Raw genomic sequence first — 20,178 nt, 5'->3', positions numbered from 1 at the left:
ACTGCACCTAACCTTTCAATCTAGAAAGTACACTGCTCTATTCTTTAGTCCAAAATGGATAACCTCACACTTGCTTACATTAAATTCCAACCGCCATAATTTTGCCCATTCACCTAGTCTGTCAATATCTCCTTGCAGGATGAGGTGGTAGCCTCATCCTTTAAAAAGAGTACCTAGATGAGCTCTTGGCACGTCATAACATTCAAGGTTATGGGCCAAGTGCTGGTAAAGGGGATTAGGTCGGCAGGTCAGGTGCTTTTCATGTGTCGGTGCAGACTCGATGGGCCGAAGGGCCTCTTCTGCACTGTATTTAATTTTGTGATTCTGTGATCCTCTCCGATTCTCTGTCATCATCTGGACTGCCTACAATGCCACCTAACTTTGCATCATCCGTAAGTTTGGATATATGCCTTTCTGTGCCATTATCCAAGTCATTAATGAATAGTGAGAATAATTGAGATCCCAAAACAGATCCCTCTGGGGCACCACTAGTCATCTTCCCTCCAACTAGCGTAATTACCCATTTTCCCCACACTGTCGCCTGCCACTCAATCAATTTCCTAACCTCAACTCCGCGGACTTCCACTTTCGTTAACGTGGAACTTTAGCAATTGCTTTCTGGAAGATCGTACAAGTGACTTCCATAGACATTTTCCTGTCCATTACCATAGTCATCTCTTCAAAAAATTCAAGAAAATTGGTCAGGCCTGGCCTTCCCTTCACAAATCCATACGGACTCTGATTGATCACATTTTTCACGGTGTTCAGTTACCCTATCCTTGATTATAGACTCCAACTATTTCCCCACCACAGATGTTAGGCTAACTCATCTGTAATTGCCTGGTTTCCCCCTTCTTAAAAAGTCGAGTGACATGTGCAATTTTCCAATCCAGAGAAACTACTCCTGAATTTCAGAGACTCTGGGAGATTACAGTTAGTCTAGGGAACTCAGGAAGATTATAAATGAGACTAGAGCGGAAGTTAATTCATTTTCTAATCACCTGGATTTATTCCACCCGACCACAAGCAAGATGGATTATCTCAATGAGGCATTAGCAGAACCAATGTAATGGATGATTTTAACCCAAACATGAGCAGCTTTGACCCACCAGCAATGGTAGCAACTCTCCCAACTGCTCCTTTCTGAACAGCAATAGTCGCACCTTCAAATACATTACTTACTGCCACGCTCTCCGGTACCATTTCTGTAATCGGGGCAATTAGCAATGTGACTTTACTGAGGATTACCATAAGGTACATCTACTTCCCTCTGTAGCCCGCATCAGCCTCACTCAATCTATTCTCTAATGTCTTGCCTAAACTTCAAATTACATTCTCTGTTCTTTGTCTGCCCTCTTTCATCTGGTCCTTGCCATTCACCCTTTTTGTGACCCTGCACTCCCATGACCCTTCTGACACCCACCCACGGGTCACGACCCACTTTGATATACCCTGGCCTGCTGTCTATTTCCAGCATTTTGCTTTTTCAGATCTCCAGCATTCAGTTATTAGATTTTTACCTGGGTTGTGGACTCATTTGACACAGAATAATGTCCATTAGCTTGGATAAGAGTGAGGACGAAGAATAATTTTAGGCAAGGACATAGCTAGCAACCTATGACCTACAACAAGCACTAAGTGAAAAGATCAGATAAAATGTAACATTCCCTACAGCATGTCCAGGTTTACCATTTTGTAGATCAATTTTCAATTGCACGAAAGTTATCCATTTAAGGCAAGTAATATTTGGCCCTGAGAACTAGCATTTATCTGCAATATGGTTAAAAATCCACAATTCGTGGCCCCCGTGGTTAGTGCCCCCCCCCCCCCCCCGCCCCCCCTGCATGGAAATGGATAAGATTTGGTACATCACTGTTCTGCTCACTAGGTGACGACAGGCACTCAACTTAAGCCGTTCATTTACACAAACTGCAGCAATATTTTTCCTAAAATACCACAAATAAAGTACTTTAGTAAAAACAATCGCCCCTGTCGAAAAATCCAACACCACCAGTTGCCCAGAATCTTTTTCAGCTACAGAGTCACAGGGATGGGTTTGGGGGTCACTTCCTATCTCTCTCTGCAAGCACAACTCAGTCACTGACTGTTGCATCCGGAGCGTGGGAGGAACTGCGTGGTCAAGCAGCTGAGCCAAAAAGCGGAGTCGAGACTTCATACTTTGCTTCGCCTGTCGCACAGGTTCCTTACCCTAGGCTGGCATTTCTGCTTTGCAGGCTCTGCCAATTAGACCAGAGTGGGGAGGGGAGAGGGTGTGTGCGCATGCCTGAGAAAATGGGATCACATTGGAAAACAGTTTGGGAAGCACTGGGTATAGATTAGGGATAACTGCGTGTTTTCAAATGTACACCCCAATGCATAGTATACAAGCCATAACAAACAGGCACATTTTAATTCTGGGCCTCTGTGCATCAGCCCATATTTTTTATGAACGGGTTTTCAAAAGCACACTTGGTGGCCTAACTCTAGTTTCGGCACCAAACGAGAAGGTCAGACAGCATCCGTGGCGAGAAGGGGGCTAAAGTTATCTAGACACGAAATGTTGGCTTCCTTCTCTCTCCAGATGCTGTTAGGCCTGCTGAGATTGTCCAGTATTTTCTGGGGGTTTTTATCTCCGATTCCAGCATCTGTAGTGACTTGCTTTTATACTAGTTTTGGCATGTTGCACGTCTCAGGTGCATATTTGTATCTTGTTCGCACACTTGCGGTTAGGCATTCCAAAGTCATTCTATAATCCAGAAGTGCCTTGCTCCCAAGCATTTCGGACTGGAGGTTACAGTGTACCTACAGGCATCAGTTGGCATGGGATTTTCAGGTGCTCTTGAAAAGGATGTAGATAGAAATATTGGCTAATAGATAGTCTGTATACAACTTAAAAAGGAATCTGATCACCGTAGTTGTAGACAATCCAACACATTAACTACTCAACAAGAATAGCCAACTTGTCATTGTCATGCTCCATATGGATTGCATTGGATTGGATTTGTTTATTGTCACGTGTACAGAGGTACAGTGAAAAGTATTTTTCTGCGAGCAGCTCAACAGATCATTAAGTACATGGGAAGAAAAGGGAATAGAAGAAAATACATAATAGGGCAACACAAGGTATACAATGTAACTACATAAGCACAGGCATCGGATGAAGCATACAGGGGTGTAGTGTTATTGAGGTCAGTCCATAAGAGGGTCATTTAAGAGTCTGGTAACAGCAGAGAAGAAGCTGTTTTTGAGTAAGTTAATGCGTGTTCTCAGACTTCTGTATCTCCTGCTATTTTCTCACTATTTCAGCTAACTATGCTTTCCCCCTCATGCACTCACCCAGCTTGAAAAAAGGTGATAACTGGGCGGATTAAACTTAGCATTGCTCCCCAATTATGAGGGCAGCCAAATCGGATGTAATTTAGCAACTAAAAAAAACTAAAGTGGGACGAACAAGGAGACCTGAAAATTAATATGGTTGAGTAAAATACCACACAAGGTGAGGTAGAAATGCGTACAGCTACTTCAAGAATGTCAAAAATCAGGCTAGGATAAGATAATTTTATATGCTTAACATTCAATATGTCGATGCAATGGTCCAACCATAGTTTTGTTCCTTCCCCAAATGTTGAAAATTATCCCAGCTATGGACTACTAGTAAATTTGTGTTACTTTAAAATTAGAAATTCCTCCCAAAAAGCATGCAAGCTCAATTTGAGGAGCTAACATGCAAATATTGAGCAGTTTTAACTGCAGCTCTTTGCTAATCAGTTGGAGAATAATGCACAATGTGGTTCAATGATGTCCCACGCAAAATTACTAGCACGATTTAAATTAAATAATGCAAATAATAACAGGGCTTAAGAGACAAACAAACTCATTGTCGATCAGTCCTCTCAAATACATAGTCTCCTCATCAGCCAGGCAGGATATTACAACAAAGAGCCTGCTAGAGAAAATGGTGGAGATACCAAAACTACCACCTTTCAAAGATATATGGAAGAGGACAGGATTACGCCTTGCTCACAGGAGACGACCAATCTGGACTATGCTACAAATCATCTCCATGGTGAGTGTGGTCTCATTACAATGAATAAAATGCAAGAACCATTTGCATCTGAGAGGAACTCCTTCCTCATCACCCAGCCTGATAGGGCATTCTCTGGCACAGGCTCTGACCGAGAATGGCAAGGTGTAGGGCAAATGACCACACCTAGAAACCCAGTGGTGTGTAAGTGGAGTGGATTTTCTGCTGAACAATTGCTCATTTCCTGGTCTACCGGGGGACTTTCTGAATTGTATAACGCTTATCCAAGTGGCTGAATGGTTAAAGTCTATCGAGCCCCATGACACGTGATTCCTGTGCTAATTTCCCTGCTTTATTAGCTTGTAAATTCTGCACTTTATCTTTATCATGTCATCTGTGAATTTAGAAATAACATCACAAATAAAGTTCATCTCTTTGGTGCCCAAACCTGAAAAAAAAAATCAAGTTTGAATCTTTGTAAAGTCGTTGTTAAAATGGGCCCTGATGGAAAGGCTCAGATCTAAAATTACCTGAGAAAAAGTGACCTCAAGTATTAAAACAAACATACTTTTGACTGGCCATCTTTATACTTTTAAAAGATAGTGAAAATTAAAATATGCTGTCCTTACTATCTTCCATAGCCCCTGTATCGGAATTATTCCTGGTCCTTTTCATGCTAAACCACAAATAGTAGCATTTACCAAATTTTTCAGAAATTAAGAAACTTTCTCTAACTTACCCTGGTCATCTTCAGGAAGTCCAAAGAGGGTCGTGTCCACCTGACGTCTTCCTCCCGCCGGCGCTTCAGCCCACATTTCCTTTCATTCAGCACGCAAGGTTGTGAGCGGCATCGCAGCAACCCCTGTCGACGGCTCAGCTCTGGGGTGGAGGTGGGAGTGCTGTTTGCTGAAGGCAAGAGATTCGACGTCTCTGTAATGTGCTCCTGTGAAAGTGACAGCCGCCGCCTTGGGTTAAAATCAAACTGTCCAGCAGAGTTCCAACGGACACTTGATGTGCTTCCCTCACTACTGTCTACAAATCCACTGCTGGCAGATGAGGGCCTTGGTACTGGTGAAGTATTGAAGCTGGTGATATTAAATATACTGTTGTTGAGCGATAATGTATGTTTACTGGTATGTTGGAGCAGATTGATGCTTGTACTTCTCTGCAGTGTGGCACTTCCATGGCTGTTGCAGCGCTGCAAGGTTGCACTGCCACCACTGTTGCACCGCCGCTTTGACACAGGAGTCCAGACCTTGGAACTGCAGGGTTTCCATGGAGACCGGCACCGGGACAATTCATCAGGCTCTGAAAGAGACCTGCAATGTCGTTTTGTGGGGGGGGCCAAGGGAGTGCTCGAGTTCTCATTGAGATTCAACTCACTGATCCAGCCGGAGACGGATGTTTTATTTGTGTTGATCTGCCACTGTAACCCAATGTGGTCAGCTAGGCCATGGTTAAACGTGCACGTTGAAAAAGGAAAAGCCACATTGCGGTTCGTCTCTGCTTTAGTCGGACAAGTCCTGTTTACAAGTGTCCACGGACTTTCTTCTGTTAAGAGAAAAGTGAAGCACAGTCAACAAATTCTCCTGTTTCCAGATCAACGGGATAGAGGATTAAAATATCCATAAAATTATTTTAAACCATTCGTACAGGCAACACTAATGAACAAATGGCCTCATGCCACCATATTCTATTACACAATGAAGTACTAAAACTTCAGAACAACAAGGCTATTTGAATAAGTCAATTTTTACATCTTAAAAAATTAGGAAGCGCCTGAAAATGCTTTCAGCTAAAGCATTTTGCTTTATAATAATCTTTATCTTAATTATGGTCACATGTACGCTTGTGCAATGAAAAATATCCCTCGCAACCTATTTTGAAATGCAAACCAATACAGGCAAGCTCTCAGTTAGGTTAGGCCTCAGGGGTGGAATACATCAACTACTTATACTTCAAGATAGTCAAAAGTATTCAGCATTCAAATTAGTACAATGGAAAGACCATACTGGAATCAAGGATACAATTACAAGAATGTCAGGAACAAAAAGACAAGATTTGGCGAGTGCTTAAAGAATTGTGACAAGATTTTGGGCTGCTCGGAGCTGATCAGTGGTATTTGATGACTAATTAAAATTATAAACAGCAAATTGCAACTTTCTCTGATGAACTTCAAGATAACATTTATCTATTTCATCTGGCCACGATACAAGGCAATGTACCCTAATTTAGCATAAGAAAAATGTTTGCAGTTTACACTTTTCCCAAAAATACATCAACAGAACTTCAAATTTTGAACAGAGGACAGAAATGGAATCCAACTGGAACAGACTTTATAAAATGTCTAAAAGTACATTTGCATGAGAGAATTTTTGTAAATTCATTCCTCGGATGTAGGCATCACTGGCTAAGCCAACATTTACTGCCCACCCTTAACTGCCCTCGAGAAGGTGGCGGTGAGCTGCCTCCTTGAATCGCTGCAGTCCATGTAGTGCAGGTACACCCACAGTGCTGTTCGGGAACAAGTTCCAGGAATTTGACCCAGTGACAGTGAAGGAATGGAGATATATTTCCATGTCAGGATGGTGAATGGTTTGGAGAGGAACTTCCAAGTGGTGGTGCTCACGGTCCTTGTCCTTCTAGATGGTAATGGTCGTGGGTTGGGAAGGTGCTGTCCAAAGTGCCTTGGTGCATCTTGTAAATGGTGCACATTGCTGCCACTGCACGTTGATGGTGGAGGGAGTGTTCATAAAGCAGGTTTTTGACCTGGATGGTATCAAACCTCGAGTGTTGTTGGAGCTGCTTTCATCCAAGTGGGTGATGGGACAGGCATTGGAGAGTCAGGTGGTGCGATATTCACTGAAGGATTCCTAGCCTTTTACCTGCTTTTGTAGCCACTGTTTATATGGCCAGTCCAGTTCTGGTCAAAGTTAGCTCGTACGATGTTGATGGTGGGGGATTCAGCAATAATGTCATTGAATGTCACGGGCAATGGGTCGATCCTCTCTTGTTGGAGATAGTCATTGCTGGCACTTGCGCAGCACAAATGCTACTTGCCGTCAGCGCAAGCCTGGTTATTGCCCAGATCTTGTTGCATGATTTGGACATGCTAAATGGTGCTAAACCTAATCATCGGCAAACATCCCCATTTCTGACCTTGATGGAGGGAAGGTCAGAGAGGAGTAGCTGAAGATGGTTGAGCCTAGGCAGTACCCTGAGGAACTCCTGCAGTGATGCCCTGGAACGGTGATGATTGGCCTCCAACAACCACCTTCCTTTGTGATGGTTTTGACTCTGGGTCACTCCCCTCCCCACCCCCTATTTATAAAATATTCTGTAAAGCAGTACTGCACAAATTGTGACAATAGGTGAAATCTGGCTAGATGTATCATTTAGACCACTTTTTGAAATTATCATTTCAACCAACAGCAGATCAGAGGAAATTCCCAACTCATTGAGCATTGAACTTGTTTTAATTATTCATTTGGGGGGTACAGACCTCAATGGCATGGCCTGCATTTATATCCCATCTCAAATATCCTAGAACTACTGTTCTAAACCTCTGTGTGCAGTTTATTTGCTGACTCATAACAATTTGTTATAACCAAGTGGCTCGCTACACCATTTCAGATGGCAGCCACACTAAGAGTCAGCCACATTACCGTAAGCTAGGTATTACATAGAAGCCAAAACAAGAATGGACATTAGTGGACCAGATGGTCTTTAACAACAGAAAAAACACTGGTTTTCAAATCCAGCTACCCCAAAATCTCCAATGTCTGAAAAACAAGAGATGTTTTTTTTTTTTTAAAAAGCTGCCACGCATAAATTTGTATTATTGTTCGATAAGTAAAACAATGCCTGATGGGCAGTACAATGGCATACTGTCTTTCTGCACAGATCTTTTTCTGCACAACGAGTAACCCTTGGCCTGACCTGCTCAACGTGACTGCCCCAAACCGAAGACCAGCCGGGTCCAAACTCCAGTAGAAACTCTGTGCTGATGTTCCCAGTTATGACACACTGCACCTGTGCTCTGAATTTATTTAATTAACTGAATTTAAATTCCGATGGGATATGAACTCATGCCTCCGGCTCATTAGTCCAGGCATCTAAATTACTAATCTAGTAACACCGTTACTATGCTACCAAACAAGCAGACAGACAGCGACATTGAATGCAGCAATTCAAGGTGGCAGTTCGATACTCGCCATAAAGTAAGAAAACATTAGATGGCTGAGAGTTGGGTATTTCCTTGGATCGGATTCACTACTCATAAAAAGTAATTCAAATATCAGAAGTATAATTACAAAGTGTAATCATGAAGTCCCAAACTTTTTTCCAATGAAAAGTATAATTTCTGCTTGCCTGCCATCCTTGCCTCACTTTAAATCCTCAGCTTCACCTGAAAACTCTTGCCCATCTGTCTTTTGGCTCCCACCGCTCACTGACAAGGTGGGAAGAAGCTATTCATTGACTGACACCCTAAATAGCAGGTCACTAAAAAGCAAGATTCAACAGAATTGTATCAACTTTACTATGAAGATTAGCCAATTAACTATTCTCACAACAGACACTGCATTATATGCTGACAAATGATCAATGCAGTGGCTTGGTTCGGTGACCTTTCCAACCCAACACTGCAAATTATTATTTATTTATTTATTATTTCCTCAGAACGTGGGTAATGCTTGCAGACCACATTTACTGGGAAGGTGTTTTTGCACCTGCATGGCCTGCCTGCTCAACAATTAGGAAATTAAGACTTCATTACACGGATTGGAATAGTGTGCAGGCCAGTACAATCTTCAAATCAGATCCTCTAATTTGAAGGGGATGGTCACTATTTGCTTGCTAGTGTCAACTCAGATTACCAGGTTTATCAAATTCAGTTTTCCAAATTTCAATGGTGTGCTCCATGCATGCATTATCTGTTTCTAGGCCATTACTGTAACAAATAACATGCTGCACACTAAAGTAGCAAAATAGGATATTGCCTTCCATTACATAGGAATGAGTTTTAAGCCCCTACATCATGCTGATGAATGAGCTATATACATCCAAGGCCAATATTTCCTTGAGGTTTAGTACCCAAAACGGAATGCAGTGCAGCCAATCCACATGCAATTTTATTTACACAATCCAGTACATTCTTATCAAACAATCCTGCAGGGCAGCTAGGAGATGAAACTGTGAGAGCGAGAGCAATAGCAAGACAGAGCAGTAGCAGTACAGGTTCAAGCTCCACATAACAAAGTTGTCTAAATTTGAAACGTTGGCTCCAGTCTCTCTCCACAGATGCTGTCAGACCTGCTGAGATTGTTCAGCATTTTTGGTTTCAGATTCCAGCATCCGCAGTAATTTGCTTTTAAATAACTGGAATAGCACTGTTCACAACATTGTACAGCTCCATGCTAATTTGCACTTGACTTAGTGAATCCAGGAGTGAGTCGACATTCCAAGGATATATTTTCACTCCTGGAGCTCATTTTGTGCAATACCACATTGAAGAATGCAATCATAAGTAGCGAATAAAATTCCAAGCTACGATCAGTGTTTACAGAAGGCATAGCAAGAATCGTTTTTTTTAAGTTATTGAATTATTTTCATTAATATAGCTGAACAAGGTTAAGAAATGAAATACTCAGGAATTAACCCTGCAGATGAAAATTGAGGGTATTCAAACAATTAAGTTCTGACTACCTCATCACTCACTTCCATTCAGTTATACATACACACAAGTATTCAGTACATAAATTTACATGTGCATTTATGTACAAAGCAATATGAACTTTAAAATTGCATATTCAGCAAGTCAAGTACTTGTATTTTCAAATATTTTCAACACAGTTTAGTAATGGAGGGCAAAAATCTAACTCTCCTATGATGCTTTCAAAATCCATTTCCTAATGCTAGAGAATTTTTAAAGAGGCCAAAATTTAACATGTCAATTTGAGAAGCATTGAAAGTTTCTTTAAAAAATGGTTCTACTGCATCCTTTACAGCACTCGTTTTAAGGCAGAATTTTGCAACAGTACTTTTTAAATATATTACTCAGCCTATTTTATACACAAATATGAGATATCATTCTGCCCTTCGTGACTGCTCTGCAATTCAATAGAATCGTTGCTGATTTTCTACCTCAATTCCACCTTCTGCATTATCCCATAGCCAAACACCTATCGAACTCTGACTTTGCATATACCCAATAACTGAGCTGCCACAACTCTCCAGGGATGTTAATTCCAAAACTTCACAACCCATTTCAAACAGGAAACTCATCCACGAGGAAAACAAAAAACACGCAGAGTAAATATTCAGATGCGAGTAATAATAACCTTTATTATCACAGGCAGGCTTACATTAACACTGCAATGAAGTTACTGTGAAAATCCCAGGTTGCCACATTCCGACGCCTGTTCGGATACATTGAGGGAGAATTCAGAATGTCCAATTCACCCAACAAGCATGCCTTTCCGGACTTGTGGGAGGAAACTGCAGCACCCGAAAGAAACCCACGCAGACATGGGGAGAACGTGCAGACTCCGCACAGGCAGTGACCCAAACCTGGGACCCTGGTGCTGTGAAGCAACAGTGCTAACCACTGTGCTATCGTGATGCTACCATACAGGAAATTTAATTATTCATATCTAAATATGGCTAACGACCTGTATTAAAGTTATAGCTATGAAAATATACTCAGCACTGCAAAATAGTGCTCACTGAAATCAGTTTTCAATAACCTCTGCATCACAAATTCATGATTGTGCCCTTTAAGGGTGCACTTACTCAGGATAAAATATCATAGCCTTTTGAAAGATTCTCAGTTACAAACTAGAATACAGTAAATGAATAAACTTGCTTTCCACAGGAGAGCTGTGTTGAATTATCAAGGGCAGAGTGACCGAATACTTGGATACATGTCAGCTTATCAAAGAGACACAGCATGGATTTGTCAAGGGAGGTCATGTCTGACTCAATTAGATTATAATTTTTGAAGAGGTCACCGGCATAGTGGGTAAGGGGAATGTCTGGGGATTACCCTTATGGACTACCAGAAGGCATCTGATAAGGTTCGGCAGAAGAGATTAACAATATAAGTACACAGAACTGGAGGAAACCATGTGACATGGGGTGGGTGCTGCATTGGAAGGCAGCAGACAAATAGGAATAAAGGGTTTGTTCTCCAATTGGTGGGATATGAAGTGATATTTGTTCTCCAGGTAACTGCAAGGGTGGGAGCCTCCAACTTTTCACCATATATATCAATGGACTGGATGAAGGAAGAGAGGTACATATCAAAGTTTGCAAATGAGGCACACCAAATTGGGTGGTAGAAGCAAGTAGCAAAAGGACATACACTAAGTGAGAAAGCAAACCTATGGAATTCAATGTCACTCACTTCAGAATGGGGAAAGACAAATCAGAATATTTTCTTGTGTTGAGAGGCTAGCAGTTACAAAAGGAAAGATAAATTTGGGTGCCTTGTTTACAAAAATCACTGAGGTGCTCATCAGCTATGGACCACTTGGCAGCAATCTCACTTCAATGTCAGATAGCTGTGGGTCTTCAACACCGGTCCAGGCTGAAACTCTACCTCAGAATCGAGACTGAGGAAACGCTGCACTTTCTTTAGACGACACATTAAACAAAGGCCCTACCTGCTTTATAACAAAGGCCCCACCTGTTCTATTAAAGATCCCATGGGTTTGAAGAGGAGCAGGGGAGTCCTGTGTCCTGGTCAATATTTTCCCCTCAACTAACATAACAAACAAGTTAGGTCATTATTACATTGCTTTTTGGGGAAACTTGCCGTGAGCAAATTGCTGCCACGCTTCCTACATGAAGGAGATAAATACACAACAACCAATGAAGCACTTTTGAAAAGTGCTTAGGGACATCCTGAGGTAGCAGGAAGATTCCAAATAAATGGAAGTGCTTTACTTTTGAAATGAAATGATGAAAAATGTTCATGAGATGTTGGCCTTCATCTCAAAACTTTTGGAATACAAAAGTGGTTGAAGCTCGATAAGAGTTGTGCAAAACCTTGGCCAGACCCTAAATTGAATTCTGCAAAGATATATTGCCTTTAGAGGATCAGACAATAATACCAGAACTTAAAAGAATTAAATTAAATTAGGACAAATTGTGTAACTGTATGCCACCATCGGCAGCAGTGATTTCAGCCTTCTTGGGCCCAAGCTGTGGAATTCTCTTTTTAAACCTCCTTGGTTCTCATTTTCCTCAGACACTCCTAAAAACACAGCCACGGTATCAACTATTGTCTGATTACACTTCTGTGAAGTGCTTTGACACTGTTAAAACTACGATAAAAATATGCGCTGTTGTTGATAGATATTTGTTGAGTAACAAGAAAGAAGAGAAATTGAGAACAGGAGGAGGGGGTCATGCAAACTTGACATGTATCGCGGGGTCAAACTGAATGATGGAAGTCCCCTGGGGCCGCTTAATGACTACTCCTGTTCCTATGGAAGTATTATGCTCTGGTTCTTCCCACTGCAAAGAGCTGCACATTTCGAAAACGTTTGGTGGAAATCTGTCACTATTTTTACTCTCGTGTCGGCGGCTGTGGAGAAAATGTAAAAGAACTTACCATCAATTTCATATGGAAACAAGCTGCCACTTTCATTCAGTTTCTCCGTTGAGTGCTGAAATCAACCAAAAGAGAAATAAATTAAACACCATAGAAGCAAAAATGGTGCAAAGGTCAGTGGTGGTAAAGACTGCAACAAAGTGGAAACCTGGGCCAGCAATTATCCGTACAGTTTCAGGTTTGTCACAAGATAATGCTCCAGTAGCCTTCTTGAAAGCTGTATTTTATGTTTTGAACAGCTGAATGGTGTACAATATTCAAATGAATCCCAGTCAGGAGCTTTGTCTCTATATCAGAGATGCAATATTGGATGTGACCACTTCAGCAGGGATCAATTTACAAAGATTCATCCCTTCTGGCTACAAATCAGAAGTTAACGATAAAAACTGTTGCTCCCATATTCCCTGGATATTACCGACCCTGTTGAATTTATAGTTAAGATTGCTTATAGACAGGCTTGACTTATCTGCGGAACATGGAATATAAATTTACTGCTGCCTAGGTTTTTTTAAACAATGGTTAGTCATAAGAAACATGCACATGAACTGCATTCATAAAATTAATCTCCGACCCATTTTGTAGTCAAGGCTCGTCCCAAATATAAATTGAGCAGAAGCTAATTGATAGGAAGCTTGCAAGTCTGCGCGTTTATTACAATATTTTAGTACATTTTCAATTTTTGTTTGTGTGCAAAGTCTGGCAGAGCTCAAAAGCATTGTTTTAATGATTTCCTCTTGCACAGATACTGTGTGGGATTAAATAAACATTCTTGAGCAACACTGCTCAAGATGCATAAATGTTGCAAACTGAATTAGATCACTGCAGTTTTGGGATATAGGAAAAACAGGTTTCTGTGAAGTTCACTATTTTATTTGCACACAGGTAATAGGAGTTTTACTACAGCACATATGCAGTTATCAGTTGTCCTGTTGGACGGAGTAAAAACTTAAACACAGAAAATTAAAATCCACCCAGCAGAATGAGAATTCGGTGGAATGTATGGGTGGAGAAGGAGTCAGAGCTTTTGACTCAACATGACTCCATATGCTCAAAGCCAGCGCCCAGCAAAATTGGTTAAGTGTCAAAAGCAAACCACCTTTAGCATTTAAACTATTAATTTGTCCACCACAGTATAAAATCACCAACAGAAGACAGTCTTACACAAAGCCCAGGCTTTCCCAATACAGTTTTATTTTGATGGTGGCACTGCTACCTCACGGCGCCAAGGTACCAGGTTCGATCCCGACCCTGCGTCACTGTCAGTGTGGAGTTTTCACATTCGCCCAGTGTCTGCGTGGGTCTCACCCCCACAACCCAATGATGTGCAAGGTAGGTGAATTGGCCTGATTAAATTGCCCCTTAATTGGAAAAAAAGAATTGGCTACTCTAAATTTTTAAAAAAGTTTTATTCTGGGTGGTGTGTGGTGGTTGTGGGAGGGGGGGGGGGGGGGGAGAAGCGGGAGGAAAATTGTTTGATTTAAGAAAAATATGGAATATGGAGTTGCAACAGCAAATGTTTTGAGCCACTCAAGCTCCTGTTTCTTCTCCTGCACAAAAATACATTTACCACATGGGACTCTGCCAGCTTTTGCATTGCCTGGTTGTGAATCTACCTTGACCAAAGTTGATCAGCCTCAGGGAAAACATTTAATTGCAAGAGGGATTAGGAATCCACCATTTTCTCAATCAAACATAGTACATGGTACTCGTCAGATTATGGAACTACAGGGAAAAGACTAAAGCAACGTACTCATCACATGCACCAGACGAGAAAGGTGGAAACCTCAAACTATCCCCACCTTCAACTTGGAAATCCAAGAATGTACAAATGTATCAAAATATATGCAAACATTTGGTTAAAATTTAGGTAAACTCAACCAGTTAGGTTACCAGTCATAGAACATAGAACATAGAACATAGAAAATACAGCACAGAACAGGCCCTTCGGCCCACGATGTTGTGCCGAACCTTTGTCCTAGATTAATCATAGATTATCATTGAATTTACAGTGCAGAAGGAGGCCATTCGGCCCTTTGAGTCTGCACCGGCTCTTGGAAAGAGCACCCTACCCAAACTCAACACCTTCACCCAACACCAAGGTCAATTTGGACATTAAGGGCAATTTATCATTGGCCAATTCACCTAACCTGCACATCTTTGGATTGTGGGAGGAAACCGGAGCACCCGGAGGAAACCCACGCAGACACGGGGAGGACGTGCAGACTCCGCACAGTCAGTGACCCAAGCCGGAATCGAACCTGGGACCCTGGAGCTGTGAAGCAATTGTGCTATCCACAATGCTACCGTGCTGCCCTTGAGAACAAATAAATCTACACTATATCATTTAACCGTAATCCATGTACCTATCCAATAGCTGCTTGAAGGTCCCTAATGTTTCCGACTCAACTACTTCCACAGGCAGTGCATTCCATGCCCCCACTACTCTCTGGGTAAAGAACCTACCTCTGATATCCCTCCTATATCTTCCACCTTTCACCTTAAATTTATGTCCCCTTGTAATGGTTTGTTCCACCCGGGGAAAAAGTCTCTGACTGTCTACTCTATCTATTCCCCTGATCATCTTATAAACCTCTATCAAGTCGCCCCTCATCCTTCTCCGTTCTAATGAGTCCATGCCCTTGAGCACAGACACACAGCAAGACCGATTCCAGCTCAACTCTAGAGGACAACATTAGCAGAGGGCCTTTGACTACAGATGTGTAGTAATTCCATAATTGACAGAACTCCCAACAGCTTGGTCTCCTGAGCCTTACATGTGCAGGGAGGGAGCTTGCGAGAGTCAAGTCTTCAGCTGGAAGCAGGAAGCCAGATTCCATCCTTTGAACAATGAGATCCAACGGTCATCAGACCCCTTCAGAGCACACCTCCACTGACACCACTATAAAGTTGAAGGGAGGAACCAGAGGATTTGAAGGCTAGCGAACTCTGAATTTTGATGAATTCAATACATCCCAAGGCACAATCTGATGCATTTATGATTCTTGGGCAAGACCAAGAGGGAATTGGTTAACAAATCAACGAAAACCCAAAAGCAAGTTTTTATTTTGAGGTTTAATTCCCAATTTTGGGAATTATCATTTGCTAGTTTTGAAACCGGACATCTCATTAAAGCATTTACAATATCACAGTTAGTATTCACAGCACAGGAGCAAATATTCTCTTCTTGTGAGGAAATGAAAATCTGACTACATAAGAATCTTCCTCAAGCTCAGAAAGCAGTATTGAGGGTTGGGAGGCTACACTAACTGATCCACAGGTCATCTTTTCTACCTTACCATACTTTAAAAAAAAGAAATACCCACTAATTGTGCTGGCTTCTGAATGTTAATTAACCAATTAATTTCTTGCCAGTCTCAATACTTCCAGGGCTACTGCTAAAGTCCAGTGTGTAAACTAAGCTTGAAGCAGATGTATTACACAGCACAGTTCAGCTCTAGGTGATTTTTCACTTTTGTTTTGTAGTCTCCGCTGTTCAAGAGTAAGTAAAGTCGCCACAGTCCCAGGTGACCATAGGCTGCTTGCCCCTTTGAAGGGGAGAGCTGACTGGTGGTGATTTAACCTGAGGATCACCACACCTCAGGCGAGGGGCAAATTTGAGAAGGCCGGGCCGTCCTGAATAACCTTAGCCAGTGCAGGAATTGAACCATGTTGGCCTTGCTCTGCATAGTGAACCAGCTGATCAGTGAACTGAGCTAACCGACCCCTTGCCCATGACAGACTGCCAAGTTAAAAGTAGGATGGGTCAGATTTTCCAACAATTTCTTTGTTAAGAAATAATCTAGCCCTAAAAGCCATTCAAATCACCCTAAACTCAAGACCAGTTATTTAGGAGAAATGTGCGAGCTCTAATAATTCTTGGGCAAAAAATATATCTAGCTCCATAAACAATTTCCAGCAGAAAATATTTCTGACACAGGTTACCCTGTTTACTAGAAGGAGATACAATTCTTTAGGAACTCAGTGTTGCTTCTAAACTGATGAGCTAGTAGAATATTAAAGCCAATGAGACTAGAGGAAAGCGTGAGAAATCCAAATCTCCATAATGCTGTTCACAAATGCAGGGCTGGGCAAGTTTGGTCAACTTAATGTTGAGAAATACCAGCCAGTTTGAAGACATCAGAAGGAGGGAACACTAGTTACCTTAGCTCTACAGTATAATAAGAGCAAGAATGTGCTCCACATTTCCAAGATTTTGGGTGTTGAGCACAGAAAGTTATCCAAATTAACCAATGTTGAACTCCTTCCAAAAAAGTGATCATAGAATCATAGAAGTTTACAGCATGGAAACAGGCCCTTCGGCCCAACCAGTCCATGCCGCCCAGTTTTTAACCATTAAGCTAGTCCCAGTTGCCCGCACTTGGCCCATAACCCTCTATACCCATCTTACCCATGTAACTATCTAAATGTTTTTTAAAAGACACAATTGTGATAGATTGGATGAAGCTTTAAAAAAAAGGTTAGAACAGTTTGTTAAGGACACTTAACTTAAGACCCAAAATTTCAACAAAATCCTCAAAACCCAGATGAGTCGCTCAGCTATATTACTACAGGATAGAGGCCAGCAGACGACAAACCCTCCAGCCTTTCCACAGGGCAATTCGTACACTCACATCCTATGTATGAATAAACATAGGAGGCAAAACAGGCATCATTCACAGATCATGGTGCATCTTATTATGGAAGCAGACAATAAATGAGAGTTCAGTAAGCAACAGGATAAATTAAACTTAAAAAGTGAGAATAGCAGTTTCACAGAGCTCTTGGTTTGCTCTCTGCAAGAACACTGCACAATATATGGACTGTGCACAATATATGGACTGAAGTGCTTACTAGAAACTACAATGGGCAACCAGATGATTTGAAGGACATGAAACCATCATGCTAGAGTCCATTGCTACAGGTCACACACACGGTGGATGCAATGCCATATTTCCAAACAGCACCGTTTGTAATCACACAGAATTGATTTTCTGGACAAGGGAGGGTGTTGGTTTTAACTGATGAAAGAGCAGATTGTGCCATTTGTAAACTCGTATGGTAATCCGTCCTCCTAATCCAGCAGCAACAGTCCCCAAGGAGGCCGTGTATGAGGCACAAAAGGACTCTCAAAAGCATTATGTAAGCTCCGATTAAAGATCTCTTGCCAAAGGCATTCAGTGGACAGCAGGTAGAGAGGATGGCCACAATATGGGTTAGCCTGCAAGGCGCCCAGGCATCAATTCCATCCCAGGAAAAAATCTTAGGGCAGGTGTTAGTTTAACAGACAGGCACAGGTCACGTGTGACAGAGCATGTAGTACATGTTGCCAATTGTGAAAGTTCATCAAGACACTTACCACCACAGGAGAGATCACCTGCAAGTTTGATGATTATGGCTTCCTCGAGAAGGCCGCTTAGAACACGGCATGTCAATGCCTCAAGGGCAGTTTTAGATCCAGGCATGTCCATGGCAGATAGAGTGCATACATGAGCACCTCTGTAGGGTGTGAGCACTCCACTATACTTCATGGCAAATTGCTCCAGTGAATCTGGTAAAAGGAGTTGGACACATCTTAGTAGTGATGAGTTTCCAGTGGGCAAGGTTGAGTCTTGCATGAGTGAAGGTTGCAGCATACTGTGTAGCACCCAACATTGGCAAATGCAGTGTAAAACCTTGGTGTGATTTCTTCAGGAGAGATGATGGATTAAGGTATGACAGTGACCTCCACATCATCCGCTCAAAACTTGGAGGTCCAAAGTTTATCTCTGGGGAATAAAACAGTGCATTGTGGGAGTTGTTCAGGTTCCAGATTACCATTAGCCATGAAAGGTCCAGCTTTGTCATTGTAACTAAAAACCCTGGATTAAAGACGTCGGTAATTCGCATTTTCCTGAAACTTTGTTGAATGGACCATGGGTGCAGAGGTTGCATGTTACCTGGATCCACAAAAAGAGATTTTAAATATGCTTGCATTGTTTGGTAAGCGGCTGTGTTGTGTCGTCCTGAGAAGATGGAGAATCTTGGTTGCTGGCGATGAAGACAGATCACATTTGAGCATAACGCTCACAAGCTAAGGCTTGCGATTCACAAAGCCAATCTCGTCAGCAGCGCTGGCAAAATACATGGTGCAAGCTAAGTATTGAGTGGCTCGATAAGCTTTGGTCCAGAGGGAAGTGTACGGTTCAACTGCAAATGTCCCGAGGTCTGCAAGATTATCAGTTAGGGTCATCTTGATAAAATCCCTGGCCAAATTGGCTGGGCTGACTCTGCACGTATAGGTGGTGGAGTCACCAATTAGCAGTGAACGCTTGGCCAGTCTGACTATTTAAGATAAGGTGTAGCTTATGTATATGTTTCAATTTTTATGCAACAAAAACTATTTTATTGTAAACAGTGAACCTTGCAACTTCATTCTTTTAATAAATTCATGGGTCCTTCGAAGACAACATTGTGATCGTCTCTGGGCAGAGAAAAGTGTTTCATCAATTAAGGTGACAAATTGTCAGTCTGGTGTCAAACTCGATGGGCCGAACGGCCTCCTTCTGCACTGTAAATTCTATTATTCTATGGTGACCCAGGTGATCACTCAAATAGCATGGTGCACAAATGATGTGTCAAAGTAGGGAGACTTTTGCACACAAGTCCAAAAACATCAGCATGTTCCTAATCCCCTTTTGTCTGGGTGGGAGGGTGAGTTGTGAGGAGGATGCAGAGATGTTTCAGTGGGATTTGGACAGGCATATGCATGGCAGATGCAGCATAATGTGAATAAATGGGAGCTATCTGCTTTGATAGCAAAAATAGGAAGGCAGATTATCTGAATGGGTGTAAATTGAGAGAGGTGGATACTCAGCAAAACCTTGGTGTCCTTGTTCATCAGTCGCTGAAAGCGCACGCACAGGTACAGCAGGCAGTAAAGGGGCAAAATGGTATGTTGCCCTTCATAGTGAGAGGATTAGAGTATAGGAATAGGGATATTTTATTGCAATTGTATAGGGCATTGGTGAGGCCCTGGAATATTGTGTGCAGTTTTGGTGTCATCTGAGGAAGGATGTTCTTGCTATGGAGGGAGTGCAACAAAGGTTTACCAGGCTGATTCCTGGGATGGTGGAACTGTCATATGAGGAGAGACTAAGTCAATTAGGATTATATTCATTGGCGTTTAGAAGAATGAGGAGTTCTCATAGAAACTTATAAAATTCTAACCAGATTAGACAGGGTAGATTCAGAAAGAATGTTCCCGATGGTGGAGGAGCCCAGAACAAAGGGCCATTGTTTGAGGATAAGGGGTAAACCTTTTAGGAAGGAGGTGAGGAGAAATTTCCTAACCCAGAGAGTGGTGAATCTGTGGAATTCACTACCACAGAAAGCAGTTCAGGCCAAAACGTTGTGTAACAATGATGTAAAATTTCTAGCTGCTAGCTTCAAAGCACCGATGGAGAAGTCCGACCTGATCAATTTTGGATCTGTAATGTGGTAGAAAACGATTTGCTCACACAAGGATGAAACAGCAACTTGTATATTCAGGTCCTTCACT

General features: G+C 42.0%; 1 protein-coding gene across 3 annotated transcripts in view; it reads right to left on the bottom strand.

Annotated features, from left to right (window-relative positions):
- Positions 1 to 20,178, bottom strand: part of LOC140409230 (protein FAM53A-like) — a 148,503-nt gene that overhangs the window by 88,995 nt on the left and 39,330 nt on the right. For all 3 annotated transcript variants that reach the window (XM_072497535.1, XM_072497537.1, XM_072497538.1), the window contains exons 3-4: positions 12,642 to 12,696; positions 4,764 to 5,575 (exon numbers count right to left, since the gene is read on the bottom strand). In XM_072497535.1, coding sequence (XP_072353636.1) covers positions 4,764 to 5,575; positions 12,642 to 12,696 — 867 coding nt within the window. The remainder of the gene's footprint in view (positions 1 to 4,763; positions 5,576 to 12,641; positions 12,697 to 20,178) is intronic.

This window comes from Scyliorhinus torazame, chromosome 3 (genome assembly GCF_047496885.1).
Source record: "Scyliorhinus torazame isolate Kashiwa2021f chromosome 3, sScyTor2.1, whole genome shotgun sequence".
In the NCBI taxonomy this organism is placed as follows: domain Eukaryota; kingdom Metazoa; phylum Chordata; class Chondrichthyes; order Carcharhiniformes; family Scyliorhinidae; genus Scyliorhinus; species Scyliorhinus torazame.
The sequence above is the reverse complement of the archived record's forward strand: the minus strand, read 5'-3'. Positions and strand labels throughout refer to the sequence as shown.